We start from the raw sequence: 25888 nt of genomic DNA, 5'->3' as shown, positions 1-25888 counted from the left end.
GTCCGATCTGTCCGCCGCAAAGTCGCAGTCCCACAAAAAATTGCAGATCACCACCATTACTAGTAAAAGAAATAATAAAAATGCCATAAATCTATTCCCTATTTTGTAGATGCTATAACTTTTTCAAACCAATCAATATATGCTTATACTATATATTTTATCATAAATATGTAGAAGAATACATATCGGCCTAAACTGAGGCAGACATTTGTTTTTTTATATATTTTTGGGGATATTTGTTATGCAAAAAGTAAAAAATATTGCTTTTTTCAAAATGGTCGCTCTTTTTTGTTTATAGCGCAAAAAATAAAAACCGCAGAGGTGATCAAATACCACCAAAAGAAAGCTCTATTTGTGGGGAAAAAAAAGGACATCAACTTTGTTTGGTACAGCGTCGAACGACCGTACAATTTTCAGTTAAATAGACGCAGTCCCGTATCGCAAAAAATGGTCTGGTCATTAAGGGGGAAAATCTTCCGGTCCTTAAGTGGTTAAAACAACAACAGACAAAGAGATCTGATCTTTGTGAATCCCCAAATTTTGAAACAACTGCTCACAGTATATTCATCTAGCCACCACAAAGTTACAAGAATTTACAAAGTTAGCCAAAACTGAGGATTTCTATACTTCATTAAAATGAGGTAATAGTGACATCTTGTGTTCATCTTGGTGTATTACAGATATAGGTCATGTGTATTTTATGGCGCAGACATACATAACTACCACATTTTTGAGATGTGAACTAGGGACACCTATTAATAAAAGGTATGTAGGCATAGAACACACCCCCTGCCACACCCCCTTAAAGGAGAATTCTACAAAAAAAATGATTAGTTAACCACAAGTGTTTTTTTTTTTACCACTATTATTCCTTTATACTGGTTTTGAAATTTAAACATTCAGCAATTTAGAAATCGGATGAAAGGTTTGGCCCTGGGAAAAACGTTTTGAAAGATAAAAAGTGCATTTTATATGCAACTACATTGATCACATCAAAATGGGGGACAAATGAGGAGGAAAGAGGGATAGAGGGACTTTGTTCCAAATCAGAAACAAGATATACATGTACTCAGATCCCATAGCTTGTACTTGCAAGTAATCTACCAGGTGCTAAAGGGGTGTGATTACATGTTAACACTAAAAATACTGGATGGACCCTCTGCACACTGCTATACCCTTTCAAACAAACTTTGCGGAAAAAAATAGGGATATGAAACTCAATGAGAAAGTTTGATGGTATCTGGTCACAATGTATTGAGTATATGTCCCTCTTATTGGAGCAGGCCAATTTGAATTATAAATATTATACAGGGCCGGTGCTAGATTATTTTGTGCCCTAGGCAACACCAGATACTTGCACCCCCCCCCCCCCAAAGAAAAAAAAAAGGCTGCAAATGCAGCCTGTACAGGGATGCTTTCTCACCGCCTTGCTAGATTGACTGGGGAGCTGGCAGGAAGTAGGGATGAGCTTCGAGCTTGAGTCGAACCCATGTTCTACCTACCTAGGAGTCATAGGTGTGCGCAGTGTGCGCTACCTGAAGAAAATTGGTATTCTTCTGATTCTATTAGTACCGCAGGCAGCTGCAGTATTTACAAGTTAGTGTAGTGCGTCCTCTGCACAGTGTGCACCTAAAGCTACCTGAAGAAAATTGGTGTTGTTCTCCTGATCCTATTATTCCCGCAGGCAGCTGCAGTATTTACAGTTAGTGTAGTGCGTCCTCTGCACAGTATGCACCTAAAGCTACCTGAAGAAAATTGGTGGTGCTCTTCTGATCCTATTAGTACCGCAGGCATCTGCAGTATTTACAAGTTAGTGTAGTGCGTCCTCTGCACAGTGTGGACCTAAAGCTACCTGAAGAAAATTGGTGGTGATCTTCTGATCCTATTATTCCCACAGGTAGCTGCAGTATTTACAGTTAGTGTAGTGCGTCCTCTGCACAGTGTGCACCTAAAGCTACCTGAAGACAATTGCTGTTGTTCTGCTCCTATTAATACCACAGGCAGGCAGCTACAGTATTTACAGTTAGTGTACTGTGTCCTCTGCACAGTGTGCACCTAAAGCTACCTGAAGATATGGTGTTCTCATACTAATAATACTACAGTTGGGCAGTGGACTCTGCTAGCTGCAGTATCAGTGTGTGTGTGTATATATATATATATATATATATATATATATATATATATACATATATATACACACACACACACACACACACACACACACATCCCAGCTTTGTGCAGCTACATCTCACTGCAAGCCATTAGTATGTCTGGAAGGCCAACATAGAGAGGGCAAGCAGGCTCTGTGTCTAGAGGCAACAGTGCTGGTCGTGGAGATGGTGTATCCTCATCAGCACGTGACCGTGGGACACGCTTGTCCTTTTTTTCAGCAGCTGGCCGTGTTGAGCCGCAACATGCAGAAGACATGGTAGAGTGGATGACCAAGCCATCCTCATCCTCCTTATCCTCTCTCACGGTACTTTGTCTCGCAAAGCAGCTGCCAACGCAGCCTCTTCCCTCTGCTCAATAGCATCTGTCACTCCTTCCCTAGCCCCACCATGTCCTCCTGAGGAGTCCCTCGAACTGTTTGACCACAGTGTTGGCTACATGCTCCAGAAGGATGCCCAGCATTTTGAAGGCTCCGATGATGGTACCCAGCTATAGGAAGGCAGTAAGGTGAGCCCAGAGAGAGGGGGTGCCCAAGAAGGACAGCAATCTGGCAGTCATATTCCCCCAGCTGCAGCATACTGCCAGGTTTGATCCAGTGATAAGGAGGAAGGGGATGATGAGGTCATTGACTCCACATGGGTGCCTGATAGGAGAGAGGAGGAGGAGGCGGCACATCACCAACGAGGCAGGATGCCCTCCAGGGGCCAGCTTAAGGGCCGCACACCGACTGCATCACACCGCAGAGCTCCGCATGTGCAGGGTGCTGCTGTCTCTGTGCGTTATTCCAAAAGTTCTTTGGTATGGGCCTTTTTTGAGACGAGTGCATAAGATCCCACCGCTGCTATTTGCAACATATGTCTCAAGCGTATCTCACGTGGCCAAAACATCACCCGCTTGGGCACCACATGCTTGACCAGACATATGTTGACCTGCCATGCAGTTTGTTGGCAAGCGTACCTAAAAGACCCACACCAAAGAACAAAGAGGACCTCTCCTTGCTCCTCATCAGCTGGGATCTCCAACCCCACTATACCTTCAGTCCTCTCTGAGACCTGCACTGAGAGGAATGAAGGTGTAGAATTAGGTGTGTCACAGCCAACTTGCGGGCAATCTGCTATCGGTACACCGACGCCAGATTGTACCAGGCAAATTTCCCTGCCCCAGCTGCTGCACCGCCGAAAGAAGTTCGCTCCCAGCCATCCACATGCCCAGCGGTTGAATGCTAGCTTGGCTAAATTGCTAGCACTTCAACTGCTGCCTTTTCAGTTGGTAGACTCTGCCCCCTTCCGTGAGTTTGTGGAATGTGCGGTTCCTCAGTGGCAGGTTCCCAAACGCCATTTTTTCTCACGGAAGGCGATTCCGGCTCTCTACCGGCATGTGGAAGGCAATGTCTTGGCCTCGCTGGACAGGGCGGTCAGCAGTAAGGTGCATATTACCGCTGACTCATGGACCAGCAGGCATGGACAAGGACGTTACCTATCTTTCACCGCGCACTTGGTGACTCTTCTGGCCGCTGGGAAGGATGCAGGACAGGGTGCAGTAGTGTTGGAGGTTGTTCCGCCACCACCCCTCCAAAATTCTACTAGTGGTGATTCTGCCACACCTCTCTCCTCCACCCCCTCCTCTTCTTCTTCCTCCATGGCCTCTTCCTGTGCTGATATGTCCTCGGAACCAGCGGTGCTCCGTAGGCGTTCAAGGGGCTACGCAAGCACGCAGGCAAAAAGATGCCATGCGGTGCTTGAGCTGGTGTGCTTGGGGGAACAGAAGCCACACTGGGGTAGAGATTCTGTCAGTTCTGCAGGGGCAGGTTCAGAGTTGGTTTACGCCATGCCAGCTTAAGCCAGGTATGGTGGTTTGCGACAATGGCACCAACCTCCTCTTCACCCTCCAACAGGGACAACTGACCCACGTGCCCTGTTTGGCTCACGTCCTTAACTTGGTGGTGCAGGATGTCCTGAGGTAGGCCAGGAAAGTCTGTGTGCATTTCCGCAGGTCATATAATGCCAGTGTTCGGCTGGCTGACCTCCAAAAGGAATTTAACCTGCCCAAGAACTGCCTAATCTGTGACATGCCCACCAGGTGGAGCTCAATGTTGGCCATGCTGCAAGGGGACCTTGGTTTTTTTTTTCCCCCACGCCAGTGGGCTAAGATCAGGGATGCATGCACTATCCTGTCACCATTTGAGGAGGCCACGAGGATGGTGAGCAGTGACAGTGCATGCATCAGTGACACTGTACCTCTTGTCCACCTGTTGGAGCACAGGCTGCGTGGAATAATGGACAGGGCACTTGAGGCAGAACAGAGGGAGGAAGTGTTCATGCGTGCCCACCGATCACACAGGAAGAGGATGAGGAGGAGGAGGAGGAGGAGGAGGAGGAGGAACCTGGCACTCAGCATCAGCAGCAGTCTTCAAGGGATCATTTACAGTCCCAAGAAACCCATGGACTTGTACGTGGCTGGGAGGAGGTGGCTGCGGATCATGACGTCCTTAGTGACCCAGAGGACTCCGGACCGAATGCCTCAGCAAACCTACGCTGCATGGCCTCCCTGATCCTGAAAAGCCTGCGTAAGGATCCTCGTATTCGTGGTATCAAGGAGAGGAATCAATACTGGCTGGCAAACCACCTTGTTCCACGTTACAAGGGTAAGGTTACGGACCTTATCTTGCCGTCGCAGAGGGAGCAGAGAATGAAACATCTTCGGGAGGCCTTGCAGAAAGGTCTGTGCAACGCGATCCCAGAGACTGGGAGGTTACAAACTCCTGTTCCTGGACGTGTTGCTGAGGCTTCGGTCAGTCAAAGAAGGAGCGGTGGAGAATGTGGCTGTCTGACCGATGCGTTCAGACAATTTTTTAGTCTGCAGCCCCAAGGTATGATCGGTTCCAGCAACCATTGCCAGCGTCTGTTTTACATGGTGCAGGAATACCTAGGGGCAAGATCAGACTTGGACACCTTTCCCACCGAAAATCCTCTCGGTTACTGGGTCTTGAGGATGGATCACTGGCCAGAGCTTGCACAGTATGTAATTGAGCTACGGGCCTGTCCTGCATCCAACGTTCTTTCAGAACCCACATTCAGTGCTGCTGGAGGTTTTGTAACCGATCACAGGGTGCGCCTGTCTACCGACTCGGTCGATCTACTGACCTTCATAAAAAAGAATCAAACTTGGAACACCACCAGCTACCAAGCACCTGATGCTGATGTAACCGAATATTTTTTTTTGAAATGTCAGATCCCTTCAAGACTGCCTATGCTGATGCTGAGTGACTATCCAGTTATGCTGAGTGATTATCCTCTTCCTCCTGAATGATCATGCAAATAGCTTGTAAGAACAGTGGCTAAGGCTGAATTTTTCTGCCCCTGTTCAACAGGGACATGTAATTACAATTCTTGATCTAATATTTCACAGCAGGGCCCATTCCTACGCCCACCAAGAGTAACTGTGAGGGCTTACAGTGTTGTGGCAACACCAACACCTAAGGCCCCAATTTCTGCAGAGTATATAGGGCAGGCCCCTACTTTCAACATCCAACTTACAAACGAAAGGAGGAAACAGGAAGTGAGATGAAATCTACCCCTAGGAATGGGAAATTCTTGTCTCCTCTCCACTGATGTCAAAAAACATTTATTGGGACAGAAAGTGAGGTGAAATCTTCTGAAGAGGTGCACAGACAGCAAAACAAATGTTACAGGGGTGATAACCCTTCCCTATGTTTTCCAAAAAGCTTAAAAATAGATTTTTTTGGCTGGAGCTACACTTTAAAAATGTACCAGTTCAAAATTACAAACAGATTCTACTTAACAAACCTACAGTCCCTGTCTTGTTTGCACCGCCTGTATACCGCTGTTCAGAGTATATAGGGCCTGGGGGCCCCATGCCTTTCCTTTTTTTAATTTGGGTGCGGGGTTCCCCTTAATATTCATACAAGACCCAAAGGGCCTGGTAATGGACTGGGGGGGTACCCATGCCATTTGTCGAACCGATTTTCATCCATATTGCTGGGACCCGACATTACATTAAAGCCGCAAGCAGTTTTAAATGACTTATTCCTTTAAAAATGTCATTTTGTGCAGGGACTGGTCTAAGCACGGGAAACACGCGCCACTTTACAGGCATACTAGACACCCCCCAGGTACGATATTTAAAAGGAATATTTCACTTTTTTTTTCACTTTAAGCATCTTTAAAATCACTGCTCCCAAAAAAACAACCGTTTTTAAAACTTTTTTTTGCATTGATACATGTCCCCTGGGGCAGGACCTGGGTCCCCGAACCCTTTTTAGGACAATACCATGCATATTAGCCTTTCAAATTAGCACTTTTGATTTTGAACGTTCGAGTCCCATAGACTTTAATGGGGATCTAAAGTTCACGCAAACTTTCGGTCCTTTCGCAGGTTCTGGTGCGAACCGAACCCGGGGGGGTGTTCGGCTCATCCCTAGTAGGAAGTGATGTTGTGTGCAGCACGGCTTGCGTAGCACCTCATTGGCTGGATACCTTTTCTTCGTGGATTGGCTGATGTTTTCAGGAGACTGTTTCATCTCCAGCTAACATCATCCAATTCTGCAGCAGTATGCGGAATGTCGGTGCAGGGTGTGGGGAACAGGGCATCCATCAGAAATTTTGGGGCCCCCCAGGTCCACCCTTACATCAGAGTTTACCCCTTTCATTAGGGTCCTCAAAGTTCTCTCTCTTACATCAGGGTCCCAACAGTCCCCTCTCCTTAAATCAAGGACCTCAGAGTTCCTCCTTACATCAGAGTCCCCCTTTTATTAGGATCCCTAAAGTTCCCCCCTTACATCAGGGTCACCAGATCCCCTTACATCAGGGTCCCTAAAGAGACCTTACATCAGGGTAGGGATGGGCCCGATGTTCGACTCGAACATCGAGTGCTCGTCCATTTGCCGAATAGCGAACAATATGGGGCGTTCGCGGCAAATTCAAGCGCCATGGAACACCCCATAATGCACTGCGAGATCGCAGTGCATTGACGTCTGATGATTGGCCAAAGCATGCACCTGACCTGCATGCTTTGGCTAATCACAGCACGTTCTGCTGCGAGAGCCATAATTGGCCAAAGGCAGGGTGCCCTTGGCCAATCATGGCTCAGGGGGCTAAGTCCACGCCCCACACTATATAAGGCTGCTTATACAGCGGCTGTATATAGTGTTATGAATGAGAGAAGTTAGCTAGAGGCAGCTTAGTTAGTGGCGTGCAGGCAGTTTTTATAATATATATATATATACACACACACACACACACACACACACACACACACACACACACACATATATACATACACACACACACACACACACACACACACACACACAGTGGGGATGGAAAGTATTCAGACCCCCTTAAATTTTTCACTCTTTGTTATATTGCAGCCATTTGCTAAAATCATTTAAGTTCATTTTTTTCCTCATTAATGTACACACAGCACCCCATATTGACAGAAAAACACAGAATTGTTGACATTTTTGCAGATTTATTAAAAAAGAAAAGCTGAAATATCACATGGTCCTAAGTATTCAGACCCTTTGCTGTGACACTCATATATTTAACTCAGGTGCTGTCCATTTCTTCTGATCATCCTTGAGATGGTTCTGCACCTTCATTTGAGTTCAGCTGTGTTTGATTATACTGATTGGACTTGATTAGGAAAGCCACACACCTGTCTATATAAGACCTTACAGCTCACAGTGCATGTCAGAGCAAATGAGAATCATGAGGTCAAAAAGGAACTGCCTGAAGGGCTCAGGGACAGAACTGTGGCAAGGCACGCCATTTTTTTTCTTTGATTTTTTTCTATATTGCAGGGATTCGGCAATACATTACAGCCGCAAACATTTTTAAATGGCTCTTCTCCTTTAGAAATGTCATTTTGCTGCGGCACTGTAAAACACATCACACAGATGTGCCACTTTACAGGCAGACGAAGGGGACCCCCAGGCACGATATTTAAAGGAATATTTCATTTTTATTTTTTCACTTTAAGCATTATTAAAATCACTGCTCCTGAAAAAAAAAAACAAAAAAAACAAAACTGTAATTTTAAAACCTTTTTTTTTTGCATTGATCCATGTCCCCTGGGGCAGGACCCGGCTCCCCAAACACTTTTTATGGCAATAACTTGCATATAAGCCTTTAAAATGAGTACTTGATTTTTCATGTTCGTGTCCTATAGACTTTAATGGGGTTCACATATTCGCACAATTTTTTTGCCTGTTCGCATGTTCTGATGCGATCCAAACCAGGGGGTGTTCAGCCCATCCCTACATCAGGGTTCCCAAAACCCCCTTACATCATGGTCCCCATAGAGCCCATTCATTTCAGTAGGGTCCCCAAAGTTAGAAAAGAAGAGCAGAGTGGGGTAAGGAGTGTGGTGAAGTTTAAGAGAATAGTTGGGGTAGTGGAAGGGGAGGACAGAGTATTATGAAGACCCCAGCTTACATCAGGCTCCGTTCCTTCTCATTACATAGTTAGTCACATAGTTAGTCAGGTTGAAAAAAAGACACAACACAAGTCCATCCAGTTCAACCATAAAAAAAAAAAAAAAAAAAAAAAAATCGTACAATCCAATATACCCAATACTATACCCATAGTTGATCCAGAGGAAGGCAAAAAACCCCAGCAGAGCATGCTCCAATTTGCTACAGCAGGGAAAAAAATTCCTTCCCGATCCCAGAGAGGCGATCGGATTTTCCCTGGATCAACTTTACCTATAAATGTCAGTACCCAGTTATATTATGTACATTTAGGAAAGTATCCAGGCCTTTCTTAAAGCAATCTACTGAGCTGGCCAGAACCACCTCTGGAGGGAGTCTATTCCACATTTTCACAGCTCTTACTGTGAAGAAACCTTTCCATATTGGAGATGAAATCTCTTTTCCTCCAGTCGTAAAGAGTGCCCCCTTGTCCTCTGTGTTGACCGTAAAGTGAATAACTCAACACCAAGTTCACTATATGGACCCCTTATATATATTTGAACATGTTGATCATATCCCCCCTTATTCTCCTCTTCTCAAGTGTGAACAAATTCAGTTCCTCTAATCTTTCCTCATAGCTGAGCTCCCCCATGCCTCTTATCAGTGTGGTTGCCCTTCTCTGCACTTTCTCCAGCTCCCCGATATCCTTTTTGAGAACAGGTGCCCAAAACTGAACTGCATATTCCAGATGAGGTCTTACTAATGATTTGAACAGGGGCAAAATTATATCTCTCTCTCTGGAGTCCATACCTCTCTTAATACAAGAAAGGACTTTGCTCGCTTTGGAAACCGCAGCTTGGCATTGCATGCTATTATTGAGCTTATGATCTAACAAAACCCCCAGATCCTTCTCCACTACAGATTCCCCCAGTTGTATACTCCCCCTAGCATATATGATGCATGCATATTCTTAGCCCCCAAGTACATAACTTTACATTTCTCAACATTAAACCTCATCTGCCACATAGATGCCCAATTAGACAGAGCATTGAGGTCAGCTTGTAAATTGGAGACATCCTGTAAGTACGTTATTCCACTGCATAGCTTGGTGTCATCTGCAAAGACAGAAATGTTACTTTTGATCCCAGACCCAATATCATTTATAATGATATTAAAGAGTAGGGGTCCCAGCACTGAACCTTGGGGTACACCCCTAATAACCTTAGACCATTCAGAGTAAGAATCATTAACCACTACTCTCTGAATTCTGTCTTTTAGCCAGTTTTCTATCCATTTACAAACTGATATTTCCAAGCCTGTAGACTTTAACTTACACATGAGCCGTGTGTGCGGAACTGTATCGAACGCTTTTGCAAAATCCAAGTAAACCACGTCCACAGCCACCCCTCTGTCCAAGGTTTTACTTACCTCTTCATAAAAAGAAATGAGGTTTGTCTGACAACTTCTGTCTTTCATGAACCCATGCTGTCTTGCTTAAAAGGTTTTTTTCCAGCAAGAACTTATCTAGGTGGTCTTTTATTAAACGCTCCAGTATCTTCCCGACTATAGAAGATAAACTAACAGGTCTATAGTTACTTGGTAAAGACTTTGATCCCTTTTTAAATATAGGCACCATGTTCGCCCTGCGCCAATCCAGTGGTACTATTCCTGTCATTAATGAGTCCCTAAAAATTAGATACAATGACTTTGAAATTACAGAGCTCAATTCTGTGTCTCATTGCAGTAGTCCGCTACAGGACAGGTGGAAGCTGGAAGGCTGGGCACTGGGACCGGATAGGTTTGTAGCAGGAGCTTATTCCTCCTCCTTCTCTGAATGCCAGGGCCTAGGGGAGGGGCCAGCATGTGATTGGTTGCTAGGACACGGGCAGTCCTAGCAACCAATCTTTGGATTTGATGGACATATATAGTTGATCCTATTTAGTAATTATAATTCTCCGCTAATATGTATTTTTTTTTTTTTTTTTTTTGTTATTTGCCTTTTTATTTTGATGTATTTTTGAAATCTTGTGTGATGTATTTCTGTCTGTATTTTTCAAGATCGAAAAACTGAATTAAATAAAATCTGATAGAAATCCTAGGAAAACAATCAAGACTGCTATCCTTCACCATATAAAAGCAGCCAAGACAATAATAGCTCGTAACTGGGAGGAAAGCAAAAAAGTCCCACAGTGGCAGAATGGGTTTGTGAAATGAGGGAAATACAGCAAACAGAGACAATGATAAGGATCGAAAAGAAAATGAATAATCAAAACTCAGAAATATGGGAAGAGTTTAGGTTCTCGGCACGTTTATTAAAATATTTATGAACCACCCTAACGAACATCACTTAAAGGGGGGGGGGGGGGTCTTTTTATTTGTGTTGGGGGGGAGATGTGGATGTTGATTGGGAGTGGTGGATAGATGTTTTGTGTGATTCTATGTAAAAATACAAAGAATATATCGATATTGTGTTAAGCTATAGCTAGATCATGGAATTAACTTGGAGAGATTTTAAAAAGCTATGTATTTGTATTAATGGAAAATAATAAAAGATTGAAAACAAAATAAAATCTGATTAAAAAAAAAAAATCCCCCAAATGGGACCACAGACAGGAGAAAAAAAAAAAAAAAAAAAAAAAAAAAAACACACACACCTGACGTTTTCCAATAGTTCAAAAATTCTTATCTGAATGCCCATTTTAGTAGCCATGATGGTGCCACATTCCGGTAAGTAGATACAGAAAGAAAGTTTATGGAAGGGACTTTAGGAAAGGCACCACTGACAAATATATAAAAAAAATATACAAATATAGGTTTTTATTAAATACAATCTTAAGACAATAATAAAATACAACAGTGAATGTACATTTTGCACAGAATGCTAGGACTTTCTTCATAACAAGAAATGCCTCTAGATCCCAAAAAGAATTGTGGGTACCCCTACACGTTTCAACTCAAGGGTCTTCGTCTGGGGGTTCTCAAGAGCAACAGAGTGGATAACTGTCTAAAAATATAAACATTAATAAGTGTCATTAACACATAAGATGTACAGTCAGGTCCATAAATATTTGGACAGCGACACAATTCTATTTTTTTGGCTCTATACACCACCACAATGGATTTTAAATGAAACAAGCAAGATGTGCTGTAACTGCAGACTTTCAGCTTTAATTTGAGGGTATTTACATCCAAATCAGGTGAACGGTGTAGGAATTACAACAGTTTGTATATGCACCTCCCACTTTTTCAGGGACCAAAAGTAATGGGACAATTGGCTGCTCAAAAACAAACAAAACAAACCCAGCAGAGAGATAGCAAAAACATTAGGTGTGGCCAAATCAATTGTTTGGAACATCCTTAAAAAAGAAAAAAAAAAAAAAAAAAAAAAAAAAAAAGCACCGGTGAGCTCAGCAACACCAAAAGACCTGGATGACCACAGAAAACGACTGTGGTGGATGACCGAAGAATTCTTCCCTGGTGAAGAAAACACCCTTCACAACAGTTGGCCAGATCAAGAACACTCTCCAGTAGGTAGGTGTATGTGTATGTGTGTCAAAGTCAACAATCAAGAGAAGACTTCACCAGAGTGAATACAGAGAGTTCACCACAAGATGTAAACCATTGGTGAGCCTCAAAAACAGGAAGGCCAGATTAGAGTTTGCCAAACAACATCTAAAAAAGCCTTCACAGTTCTAGAACAACATCCCATGGACACATGAGACCAAGATCAATTTGTACCAGAGTGATGGGAAGAGAAGAGTATGGAAAAGGAAAGGAACTGCTCATGATCCAAAGCATACCACCGCATCAGTGAAGCATGGTGGTGGTAGTGTCATGGCGTGGGCATGTATGGCTACCAATGGAACTGGTTCTCTTGTATTTGTTGATGATGCGACTGCTGACAAAAGCAGCAGGATGAATTCTGAAGTGTTTCGGGCAATATTATCTGCTCATATTCAGCAAAATGCTTCAGAACTCATTGGACGGCGCTTCACAGTGCAGATGGACAATGACCCGAAGCATACTGCAAAAGCAACCAAAGAGTTTTTTTAAGGGAAAAAAGTGGAATGTTATGCAATGGCCAAGTCAATCACCTGACCTGAATCCTATTGAGCATGCATTTCACTTGCTGAAGACAAAACTGAAGGGAAAATGCCCCAAGAACAAGCAGGAACTGAAGACAGTTGCAGTAGAGGCCTGGCAGAGCATCACCAGGGATGAAACCCAGCGTCTGGTGATGTCTATGCGTTCCAGACTTCAGGCTGTAATTGACTGCAAAGGATTTGCAAACAAGTATTAAAAAGTGAAAGTTGGATGGATGATTGTTAATCTGTCCCATTACTTTTGGTCCCTTAAAAAGTGGGAGGCACATATACAAACTGTTGTAATTCCTACACCGTTCACCTGATTTGGATGTAAATACCCTCAAATTAAAGCTGAAAGTCTGCAGTTAAAGCATATCTTGCTTGTTTCATTTCAAATTCATTGTGGTTGTGTATAGAGCCAAAAAGCTAAGAATTGTGTCGATGTCCCAATATTTATGGACCTGACTGTATATAGGTAAACATATAAAGTCAGGCAACTTACTACATATGGTACAGAACGCACGCATGCAAGAACACCAGGACCCCTCCAAAAGCAGAAAACAATTTAAAAAGACATAAACCTGATGAATAATAAGGGCTCAATGAACAAATAGAGTTGCATAGACTGGAGGTACTGTGCATCCAATGCATATGAGCGCAAACAGCAAAAGAAGCTGAAGGTACTTACTTAAATTTCAAATTAGTGTGTCTGTGATCACGTGGATAAAGGAAATTACCACCATTGTGTAGCATAGAGTGGGGAGACGAATCAAGAGCACATGGCCGTGGGAGAAACCCCTCACAACCTCCCTGGTAGAGTTGTTGATGCTGATCACAGATATAGTATTGTATCAACTGGAATAGCCGAAAAATATACTCCAAGGAACGTCTATAGTACCTGTATTAATAACCCAAAATAAGGGCAAATGAGTATCAAAACCTACAAGCATAAATACATTGGAGTAGCAAGCGTAGTGAAGGGTTCAGCAATCTGTCTCTAACTGACCTGAACACCTTAATAAGGCATGGTTAAAAAGGAGGAGCGGTATCATGCACCAATGAGAAGTCACCCCACCCAATTGCATGCTGCACAAACAAGGTGGTGAACAACCTAATTGGACTAATGCGGCACTCAAAGCAGGAACAAATCCTGCCAGTGTTCGCATGTGGCATGTAATAAAGCCGCCATGGTGTCCCCCACCTCACGCCGCGGAAGTAGCATCATTCCCAGTTGACGGTTACAGTGGAGCCATCAATACCGGTGGTGAAGAATCCACGGAGGGTTTATCAAAGGTGCAGAGGTGCCACCACATATTGCGCACTCTCAGAACCCAGGAGGCGCATCACTGGATGTCTGAGGTTGCACAACATCTCCACGACCACTAAGTGACCATACCAAAGGCCAGGGTGGAGAGTCCACCGGGTGAAACGGCTAGTGGATAAGGAGAAAGCCTCCGTTCCAGATGGGTCTGTACGGGGGCCACCTGTGCTGGGAATGGATTCCTGCAGGGGGTGCAGTAAGGGAGAGCCCGGAAGCCAATACATGCATGCATGCTATGCAAACCCAGCTATTACCTCATAAAGCTGCTAATCTCAAATTTTAACCAATTATTTGTCAACTTGGCAGTTTATTATGTACAGACGTATTAATATTATGAGATTAGATCAAAAATGTGTTTATTACAAACCTAGCTATTACCGCATCAAACTACCAACATTGAATTATTTAGAATTTTTTAAAAAAATAAGCCTGACCGGCAAAGCGAAAGGAGAGAAAAGAAAAAAGTGTCTCAATACATATAACAGGCCAATGGAAAACCCCAATAATGATGCACCAGTGTATAAATGCAATAATCTAATTAAATAAGATGTTCTGTTCTACCAGAGCTAAAGCCTTGAAGAAAGGGGGATAGCTGAGAACTTCATTGAGTCCCTGAGGGCTATTGGGCTTTGAGGCCAAAAATCCAGCGGGATTCCTTCTGCAGGACCCACCTGTTCCAGTCGCCACTTCTGATGTTCGGATCCATGCGTTCCAGAGCCCAAAATTGGAGCTCGGGGACATGGTAGTCATGCGTGTGGACCACGTGATGACCAATGGGGGAATAAATATTTCCAATTTCCGCAGCATGGGTATGATCATATATTCTCCTCCAAAACTCGCGAATGGTCTTGCCAATATAAAATGCGCCACGAGGGTAGGTCATGATGTATATGACACCAATGGTTTGGCAATCCACATATCTTTTAGGGTGAAATATATGTCTGGGCGTTTGGCGATTTGGGGTTTCAGTATAAACTATTACTCACAGAGCCAGCAATAAATTATTACTCACAGAGCCAGATACAAATTAATACTCACAGAGCCAGGTACAAATTAATACTCACAGAGCCAGGTATAAAAAAGATCATAGTTACCATTAAGGAAAGGAGCATTCTCTTGCCCTGGAGCATCAGATCTAACCCGTTCATGGGCGGGAAGAGAAGTGGGCGTGTACTGCTTTCCCTATATGCGGCCACAGCACCTCGTCGGCTTTCATGCGCAGCTACCAGTCACCTGGCAACCAGGATGCAAGAGAAGGAGGAGGGACAGAGAAGCCGAGGCCACCACCTCCCCTATATGCGGTCGTAGCACCTTGCTGGCTTTCAAGCGCGGGAGGCCCGCCTCCTTGCATCCTGGTTGCCAGGTGACCGGTGGCTGTGGGGCACATGTGCAAACTGCGGCTTTCAGCCATGCATATTGTTCCGCGGCCGGCCCTGCCAGCTTCTTATGAGACATGCGGCCTGGCAGCCCTCGGCCCACCGAGCAAACACCTGGTTTGCCCTATGGCCAGTCCGGGCCTGGTAGGGACTGATGTGAATGTACAATGTATATATTAAGCCCTCTGTAAATTTATGGCGCTATATAAAAATGATACTCTGAGAAAAGAAGCCCTATATTAATCTATACAGTATTACAGAAACCACCGGCCCTTTGACGGCAACCATAATTAAATGGAGATTTATAACCCTGCTGTAGACACAACATAAATGTCTGCGAGAATCTCTACAAACTGAGGGAAATACTCAGGCTTCATTCACGCGTTTGCTGTGGCCTGTACATCATGGATGAGCCATTTGTTTCTAGATCTGCCTAGAGCTGCATGCATGTAGTCTAATACTGTAAATGGGGATGCAGCGGCTGTACAGACACAGATCCTAATTTGACAGGTTTGCAGAAGTGCACTGTCAAATTAAGATCTGCATTTGTGTACATACAGTGCTGCTTCCCCATAGAGTACCAACAGATGCCTAAGCCAGCGCCCATATGAATGAAGCCTTAGTTTAACTCCAAACATTGTTCCCATTAGAAGATATTTTCTGTTCTGGCGACAACATAACATTTTAGATTTTTATTTACTTTCTGTATAACTTAATAGGACAATCAGAGAAGTTAAATCACCAATTTAGCAGTGAGAACACTTCACAGCAAGATATCAATGGCTTGTGGAAGCAAAGAATTCAATATTCTAATAGGGTCAGTGGATACCAAGAAACACCTGAACATGAACAGCTGTACATTTCTCTGTAACACCACTTGGTATATGCATGCTTCATTACCTATGGTCACTATATATCTAGCGTTATTGTTATCACAAACATCTAAGCCAGAATGTTCTTCTGTGGGTCCCATCTACTTGGTGTACTCCTGGTACCGTTGGAAGACAGTCACCAATGAAGCCCCATCAAATAAAGAGGGGATAGCACTGCACTCCATGATCTACAGCCAGGGCTTTTTTTTTTTTGCAGCAGGAATGCAGGGGAATAAAGCTTCCAGCACTGAATATATGTAATGACAAGGGGAGTTGAGGGTGTTCTTGAGGGTCTATTATTGCTGCCTGTTGGCATATCCATTGTTGCTGGGGGATCTTTTGTTGAAAGGGGGGGGGGGGTCTATAGTTGCTGGGAGAGATCTACTGTTGAGGGAAGGGTCCATTCTTGCTGGTTGATCTATTGATGCTGGCTGCTGGGAGATCTGTTGTTGCTGGGGAGGGTCCATTGTTGCTGGGGTGAATCTATTGTAGCCGGGGTTGCTAACCTACTAGATTAAAATTTAATGAGAGGACACACAAAATTTACTGGCACAGCCAAGTTTTTATTGACATTTCCAAAAGTTACAAATTTACAGTTTTAAGTGCAATTTTCAGTACATAGTTAGTCAGGTTGCATAAAGACACCAGTCCATCCTGAGTGAGTGTCTACAATTGTCCCTATACATTGTGTCTCATTAAGATGCTCATCTATGATTATTATTATTTATTTATGGTACCCATATAGTGCCCTTAATTTACGCAATGCTCCACACTCACATTGGTCCCTACCCGCAAGGAGCCCACAATCCAAGGTTCCCAACTCACATTCATATACTAGGGCCATTTTTTTTTTTGGACAGAAGCCAGTTAACCTACAAGCATGTCTTTTTGGAGTGTGGGAGGAAACCAGAGTACCCGGGAGAAACCCACGCAGGCACAGGGAGAACATGCAAACTCCAGGCAGGTAGTGTTGTGGTTGGGATTCAAACCAGCAACGCTTTTTTACTGCTAGGCGAGAGTGCTACCCACTACATCACTTTGCTGCCCCTGTATTTAGGCTACAAAGAAGTACAATATGCAATTTGATTTAAGGTAGATATTAAGGCAAAAACATATTTCTTATTTTATTTTTGATATAGTAAGTATCTCAGGGAAAGGAAGGCTAGAAACTAGAATGGACGGCACACACACATATGAAACTCACTCTCACAGTGATACTAACAGAAGTATGCAGCAGCACAGATGATGAGGACACCTCACCGACATGACACATCCCCTCCAGAGTCACAGTGACAGTCTCTCTCGATGCTAGGTGGTCCCGTCAGTCCACTCCAGTCCAAACAGCACGGACAGTCCCGCACCCAGCTTGTCTTGCTCCCATCCCACAGGCCCGCACACCAGGCTAAGGCTCAGTTGCACCATGATATCACATGACATACTCAGGCACTACCTCTGCCAGACACGCTCCCTGACTGTGCCACCCGAACACACTGTAGCAGGCACTTGGAAGGTCTTGGCCGGCCCGAGTGTCACAGTCTTATTATTAATTGGAAACTTATTCCGTCACTGGCATTTACTGGCAGGAGAAAAGTGCCCATGATTTACTGGCTGCCAGTAAAAATACTGACGGTTGGCAACACTGGACTATTGTTCCTGGCTGCAGGGGATCTATTTTACTGCTTTTCTTGTTATCCTTAACAAATTCCATACAACTTCCATAGTACCTGCACCTATTCTCTGAGAAAAAAAAAAAAAAAAAACCTGTCTACAGTAAACTTTGTGACTTTTGGCTTTAAGTACAAGTGTTTCCAGTTTTTGTAATTGGTGCCAAATTTTACCATTGGGCCCATATGTGCTTTATAGTACTCATGGTCCTTGGTGAATTTTTTAGCACTGTTATCCAGTCTGAACTATGATATCAAAGTTATGTGGACTTAGCAATTATATAACCCTTGCTCTAGTAATGATTTTTCCAAAATATAGCAAAATAAAGAGCATAATCTTACCAGATGAAGGTAGGGAGTCAATAAACTCATAAACACACTTTTCCATCTCATTAATGCTCGAAAATGGACGATTAGACCACACAGCTGCAGTTATAAGTGGACACTTCTCTATGATGTTCCCAAATACATCCAAAAACTCCTCGTAGCTCATGCCGTTTACAGCCTGTATATCCATTCTGGTAGTCCAGCACCAACAGAGAAAACAGATATGTGAGTACAAAAAGCTCCAGTAGAGACAGGTTTACAAATTGAGTTAATAAGTTCACTTTTAACTGATTACTGAACCGTGAGGTCAGTGACCTCAGACTGAAGTCCTTTCAATGTGAGTGAAGACTCGCATCCACTGAAAAAGTGTTGATTAAATAAAAAAAAATTAAATGGAGACAACTGCAGGCTCTCCTCAAAGCCAATGCCAGAAAAGCGGTTAAGTGGGCACTCTTAAGTAGGGATGAACTTAGCGGTCATTGCTGGGCGAATGACCTGTGGGTGGGAGATTAACCACTCCACAGCTGCACATACACAACAAACAAAGGGGCAGGGAGTCTTGTGACATCATTGACCCAATGGGGGAGAATTACTAAACTGCGGCATTTTATGGGCACAAGTGGCAGCATATGATGGGGCACAAGAGGCTGCATTTGATGGGGGCGCAGTGAGGCTGTATGTGACTTTTTTTTTTTTTTTTTTCAGTTTGTTTGCACCCCCCAACCCCCCCCCCCCCCCAAAAAAAAAACAAATAAATTTTGAGCACCAGCCGCCACTGCTCCTGAGGAGATGGCTGTAAGCTTGATCTGTTAGTTAGTGAAGTGCTGCTGAGTGCAGCGGACAGAGTTTTATTATAATTGTTTTTTTTATAAAGGAGAAATAGCTATATGTGACACGTATTTGATTACCTTTTGTTCTTGTATTGCTTTTTTTAGTCCTACAAAAGCATGCTCAATGTTTTAGATCACTAGGCATCATGATCATTGTGAATGTAACAGACTGTCCCTCATTCTGTTTACAATAAGGTTTATTCCAATTGGGTGCATTTGCCTTCTTTACTGAAAAAAATGGTATCTTATTCTACCAATATGGCACTTTTTCCTCAAAATTCTCAAAGACCAGTTTACCATTTTTGTAGCATAACAGTTATTTCTTCAATTCATTTTAAATGTTGTACCAAAATGATGATGTACAGGCTTTCAAAAGTGGTGTAAGAGAAAGTGGCATACACATGCCACTTTTTAATAAATGGATCCCTTTGGGTTTCTGTTATGGCTAACACTAAGTTGTTTGTTCATGAAACTGAGATAATCAGTGATAGTGAATAAATACTGTGATTATCGTGACCAGAGTAATGAGGAGGGGAGATTCTGTTCTCTATTTCTCATCACAGCACAATGAGAAGTAAATGTGAAGAGGAAGCATATGAATGAATTCCTCTGCTTCATCTGTTACTGCTTGGCAGTCCCAGTAAAAGATAGAGCCGGCTATATATGTTACATAATTAAATACCTATTGAAGATGGACCATTCATGAATAATTATGTTTTTCTAAACAGGTGCTTGGCTAGAGACAGATTGTGATTTAGGAAACTACGCTGCAATGCTTTCTATGCTTTCAACAGGTTTCAGGCCAAATAAATTAACACTACCTCGGCTCCACCCTTCAGGGGGAGCTGAAAAGCAGAAAGGAGCTCTTGAAGGTTGGCAGCACTGAACTATGGGAGATGTAATTTGAGAAAGAAATTCTGCTATGACAGTTAACGGACAATTGGATTACAATTTGCAAGGAGAGGAGTATTTTCCTGGGCTGAATACCGAGTGACTTCCTCTTGCTGTGAGGGGACCGGAGTGTGGACATCTAAATGTGCTACAAGCCTGTGGCCTGAGATAGAAACTGGACCGCTGTTATCCTGTGTGAGGAGGACCAGAGTCATTCCAGGCAGATCCAGAAGTGAGCTGACACCTGAACAGTGGGACTGAAGCTGTTGTGTCACTGGGACTGGTGAGAGGGCATTGCTGCCATTAACCTGTCGCTGCTTGCAGAAGCTGAAAACATAGGGACAGGCCATCTAGCAGCCTTATTCACTGCATGCAGACTTTACTGGGACTATACTTATATGCACCACCATAAAGACTGGGCCCCAACGCTAGTCGGCCGAAGAACTAGTGCTAAGGACTGATCACCCAGTAAGCTGCTTCACAAGCACTTTGTACATTGCCCACAGTAGGAGGTATCACTTTAGGGAGTCTTACATTTCATCATAGTCATGCATTAAGGCTTAACGTACACTAGACGTTTTTACAACCTCTCCTGAACAATTTAACTTGACAGATAGTAACAAAAGTGTATGTCCTCTATGGGACTTTACATTGGGTTGCTGGCACTCAATATTAGTACAAGAGTAGAGAAAGAATTTCTTAAAAAAAATATTTATTTATTGTAGAAAACTATAAAAGTATTGACTATGACATATACCAAATTAAGCATCTAAAATGGATGCACATTGAAGATTTAGAAATATACATGAGAGAAACAGAGAAACAGTAAGTATGTACAGCGCAATAAGAAATAAAAGTATATTGACAGTGAACATGGACAAATTAATCAAATACATAATAACCATATTACATAAAAAAGTACATATATGGGTACTGACCATGTATATTGTAGATACTCTCCAAGAAATCTAGAACATCCAGTGAGAGATCGATCTGCCACAGCTCCACAGGGACCAGGAGACAGCAGGGACAAAGAAAGGTGGAAGTAAGAGGGAAAAGGACCGGGAGGCAAAAGAAAGCCCTAAAGATAGACCCCAAGTCCCCCAGATGGACAGTAAGCCAAAGCTGTCACAGCAGTTCCACAAAGGGCACCCCCAATGATGCACGTCCCACTCTGTAAAGGGGGTAAACCAGGACCAAGACTGAGGCAATGGTTCGCCACCTCTCCAAGTCACTAGAAAAAACATGTAAAAGGGGTTGCCATGTAACAAAATCTAATAAACCTTACAGGTACATGTAAAAAAAAAAAAAAAAAAAAATTATATATATATATATATATATATATATATATATATATATATATATATATATATATATATATATATATATACATACACACACACACATACATCCAATAAAACTTGGTAAGTTAGATCAAGACATACTCTCAATCCTGACTTGCAATATATATGACCACAGGTATAGAGAGACAAAAAAAAAACAAAAACCATGCTTGAGTGATCAGTTTAACTGCTTGCCGACCGCTGGCTGTCAATTGACGGCCAGGCGGCACAGGTCTCTTTGCGGGAGGGCGTCATATGACGCCCTTGCTTCCCCGACCCACCAGGGGGTGCACGCCCGCTGTGTCACTGGGGACCAGGTGTGCGTGCCCGGTGGCCGCGATGTCCGATCCAGGTTCTGTCAGAGGAGAGGAGACCGATGGTGTGTTCTCAGTACAGAGGAACACCGATCGGTCTCCTCCCATTGTGAGTCCCCTCCCCCTACAGTTAGAATCACTCCCTAGGAACATAATTAACCCCTCGATCACCCCCTAGTGTTAACCCCTTCCCTGCCAGTCACATTTATACAGTAATCAATGCATTTTCATAGAACTGATCGCTGTATAATGGTCCCAAAAATGTGTCAAAAGTTTCCGACATGTCTGCCGCAATATTGCAGTCACGATAAAAAAAAAAATATATATATATATATATATATATATATATATATATATATATATATATATAATAAAAATGCTATAAATCTATCCCCCTATTTTGTAGATGCTATAACTTTTGAGCAAACCAATCAATATATGCTTATTGCGATTTTTTTTACCAAAAATATGTAGAAGAATAGATATCGGCCTAAACTGAGGAAAAAATTTGTTTTAAAGAAAAAAAAAAAAAAAAAAATTGGATATTTATTATAGCAAAAAGTAAAAAAAATATTGTGCTTTTTTGTTGTCACTCTTCTTTTGTTTATAGCACAAAAAAATAAAAACCACAGGAGGTGATCAAATACCACCAAAGGAAAGCTCTATTTGTGGGGAAAAATGATAACAATTTCATTTGGGTACAGCGTCCCATGACCGCGCAATTGTCATTCAAAGTGTGACAGCGCTGAAAGCTGAAAAATGGCCTGGGCAGGAAGGGGGTGACCTGTATTGAGGTGGTTAAGGGTAGAATGAATGTTATAATATAACCTCCCTCTGCTGTATTGGACTTCAGAAACCTGAAGAACTCAAATACAAAAGAGTGAAGTATTAGCTCTCCAAATAGGAAAAAATCATAATTAGATCAAACAGTTTTGTGTGCTAATGAACTTACCCAGCAGGGTTCAGTGTCTCACACTACTCTGTGGTCAGCTGCAGGCAGGAGGATGTGGTTGCCGGGCACCTTTTAAACTACAGCTGTCATGCAACAGGACGAGCCTATGATATCGGTCAGCTGGTGTGAGAGGGAGGTATGGCAAGGGACCTGCTGGGATTGGTTGGATGCCCCCCCCCCCCCGCACGTCACCCAATAGATTTCAAACAGAGGCAGCGTCCAATTAGGACGCCGTTTCACGCGTGCCTACGTCACGCCGCTCAGTGAGGAGCGGAGCCGCATGACGTATAGGTGATGCCGCCTCGCGTCACAGTCCCGACATGTCCGTTGACATGGTAACCATGTATACAGACTGCCGGAAGAGAAGGAGGCCGAGTACGCCCAGCGGGCACACAACGCCCCCCCCCCCCCCTGCGCCGAGTGGAAACTGGGATGACAGCAGGAATTGGAAAAGGGGGAGATTGAAAAAGCAGACCTACCCACCTGTGAAGTCCCCTGATCCATCAGCAGCCGGGGGAGACCAATCGCCCAATTACCTGGATAAAGTTTCACGGAAGAACAATTCTACCAAAAAGAAAATATTTTAACATATAATGCTATGATACATTGGGGCTGATTTACTAAGAACAGTGCGCTGCGCCGGCTCATACCTTATTTGGTGCGCCGGATAAATCATTGATTGGGTGTGTGAACCGACTCGCGCAGATGTGCGACGTGATAATAAATATATAAACGGCAACTGGTGGCAGGGTCACTGCTGTTTTCTCATTTATAATAGTGCAGGCCCATCTCATTGGATGTGAGGCAATTAGTAGTTCTCACTTCATTAACCCTTTTGATGCTAATCTCATTCCTATTACTTCTAATATATCTTTGAATTTTTTTTTCTATTTTTACACACATATTTCGATACATTACAAAGAACAGAAAAGTGTTTCTAAACCCAAAAAAATAATATTTTCAGATCTTGATCTTTAAAGGTGACCATACACTGCAATCTTAAAAAAATAGACAAATTAGATTAGGCAAGAGCCTGTTTGATTTCCAAAAATTTGAATTAATTGTTCAAGTGCGTCTTCCTATTACCTATTTTGCAGAAATATCGAGTTGTACAGAGATTGGCCAATCAGATTGCATAGTGCATGACCATCTTAAGTGCCAAATTTGGAATGTAGATGTGCCATGACCCACTTGTATTTTCACTAGTGGACACAAGAACCTACATCTATAGTTACATATTTGTGCAGCACAGTGGTGTAGTAGTTAGCACTTTCACCTAGCAGCAAAAAGGATCGCTGGTTCGAATCCCGCCTGTGATACCATCTGCCTGTGAGGGTTTCCTCCAGGTACTCCAGTTTTCTCCCATAATCTAAAAACATGCTGTAAATCGGATCTTGTCTAAATTGGCCCTAATAAGTATGAATGTGTGTTAGGCAACCATACAAACACCACCCCATGTTAAACATATATTCTTATTTTCTTACAGTTGCCGACCGCCTAACGCAGATATACTGCGGCAGAATGGCACGGGCAGGCAAAATCACGTACCTGGAACGTGATCTGCCTCCCGCGGGCGGGGGGGGGGGTCCGAACGGACCCCCCCCCCCGGTGTTCGGCTTCTGTCTGGGAGCAATGAGAGGTGAGGGCGCCCCCCCCCCCTCGCGATCGCTCCCAGCCAATGAGATTCTTCCTCTGCTGCTGTATGGTAAACAGCAGCAGAGGAAATGATGTCATCTCTCCTCGGCTCGGTATTTTCCGTTCCAGCACAGAGGAGAGAAGACATCTGAGTGAGTACACAAACAGTAGAACAAGCCAGGCACACTTTACACCCCCCAATCACACCCCCCCCCCCCCCCCGTCACACTGACACCAAGCAGTTTTTTTTTTCTGATTACTGCATTGGTGTCAGTTTGTGACAGTTAGTGTGGTAGGGCAGTTAGTATTAGCCCCCTTTAGGTCTAGGATACCCCCCTAATAAAGTTTTAACCTCTTGATCACCCCCCGTCGCCAGTGTCACTAAGCGATCGTTTTTCTGATCGCTGTATTAGTGTCACTGATGACGCTAGTTAGGGAGATAAATATATAGGTTCGCCGTCAGCGTTATATAGCGACAGGGACCCCCATATACTGCTGAATAAAGGTTTTAACCCCCTGATTGCCTCCTAGTTAACCCTTTCACCATTGATCACTGTATAACTGTTACGGGTGACGCTGGTTAGTTAGTTTATTTCTTTATACTGTCAGGGCACCCGCCGTTTATTATCTAATAAAGGTTTAGCCCCCTGATCGCCCAGCGGTGATATAACTTAGGTTTTAGGGTCAGATAGGGTCTGCGTCGCCCCAGGCAGCGTCAGATTAGCGCCAGTACCGCTAACACCCACGCACGCACCATACACCTCCCTTAGTGGTATAGTATCTGATCCGATCAGATCTATACTAGCGCCCCCAACAGTTTAGGGTTCCCAAAAACGCAGTGTTAGCGGGATCAGCCCAGATACCTGCTAGCACCTGCGTTTTGCCCCTCCGCCTGGCCCAGCCCAGCCAAGTGCAGTATCGATCGGTCACTGCCACTTACAAAACACTAAACGCACATAACTGCAGCGTTCGCAGAGTCAGGCGTGATTCCTGCGATCACTAACAGTTTTTTTGGTAGCGTTTTGGTGAACTGGCAAGCACCAGCCCCAGGCAGCGTCAGGTTAGTGCCAGTAGCGCTAACACCCACGCACGCACCGTACAGCTCCCTTAGTGGTATAGTATCTGAACGGATCAATATCTGATCTGATCAGATCTATACTAGCGCCCCCAGCAGTTTAGGGTTCCCAAAAACGCAGTGTTAGCGGGATCAGCCCAGATACCTGCTAGCACCTGCGTTTTCCCTCTCCGCCCGGCCCAACCCAGCCCACCCAAGTGCAATATCGATCGATCACTGTCACTTACAAAACATCCCTGCGATCGCTAACAGTTTTTTTTGGTAGCGTTTTGGTGAACTGGCAAGCACCAGCGGCCTAGTACACCCCGGTCGTAGTCAAACCAGCACTGCAGTAACACTTGGTGACGTGGCGAGTCCCATAAGTGCAGTTCAAGCTGGTGAGGTGGCAAGCACAAGTAGTGTCCCGCTGCCACCAAGAAGAAGACAAACAGGCCCGTCGTGCCCATAGTGCCCTTCCTGCTGCATTCGCCAATTGGGAATCCACCACTTCTGCAGCACCCGTACTTCCCCCATTCACATCCCCAATCAAATGCAGTCGGCTGCATGAGAGGCATTTTCTTTATGTCCTCCCGAGTACCCCTACCCAACGAACCCCCCCCAAAAA

General features: G+C 43.8%; 1 protein-coding gene across 2 annotated transcripts in view; it reads right to left on the bottom strand.

Annotated features, from left to right (window-relative positions):
• URAD (ureidoimidazoline (2-oxo-4-hydroxy-4-carboxy-5-) decarboxylase) overlaps positions 1-22734 on the bottom strand; it is a 60899-nt gene extending 38165 nt beyond the window's left edge. Inside the window, exons 1-3 of one of the 2 annotated variants that reach the window (XM_073613379.1) lie at positions 22575-22734; positions 20904-21199; positions 18260-18435 (exon numbers count right to left, since the gene is read on the bottom strand). In XM_073613379.1, coding sequence (XP_073469480.1) covers positions 18260-18434 — 175 coding nt within the window. In that variant the 5' untranslated portion in view covers position 18435; positions 20904-21199; positions 22575-22734. Of the gene's footprint in view, positions 1-18259; positions 18509-20903; positions 21200-22574 lie in introns of those variants that run through there. The other variant, XM_073613380.1, reaches the window with a different exon arrangement.
• Positions 22735-25888: the final 3154 nt, after the last annotated feature.

This window comes from Aquarana catesbeiana, linkage group LG02, assembly GCF_042186555.1.
Source record: "Aquarana catesbeiana isolate 2022-GZ linkage group LG02, ASM4218655v1, whole genome shotgun sequence".
In the NCBI taxonomy this organism is placed as follows: domain Eukaryota; kingdom Metazoa; phylum Chordata; class Amphibia; order Anura; family Ranidae; genus Aquarana; species Aquarana catesbeiana.
Note: the sequence above shows the minus strand (reverse complement) of the source record. Positions and strands in the feature narration are given on the sequence as shown.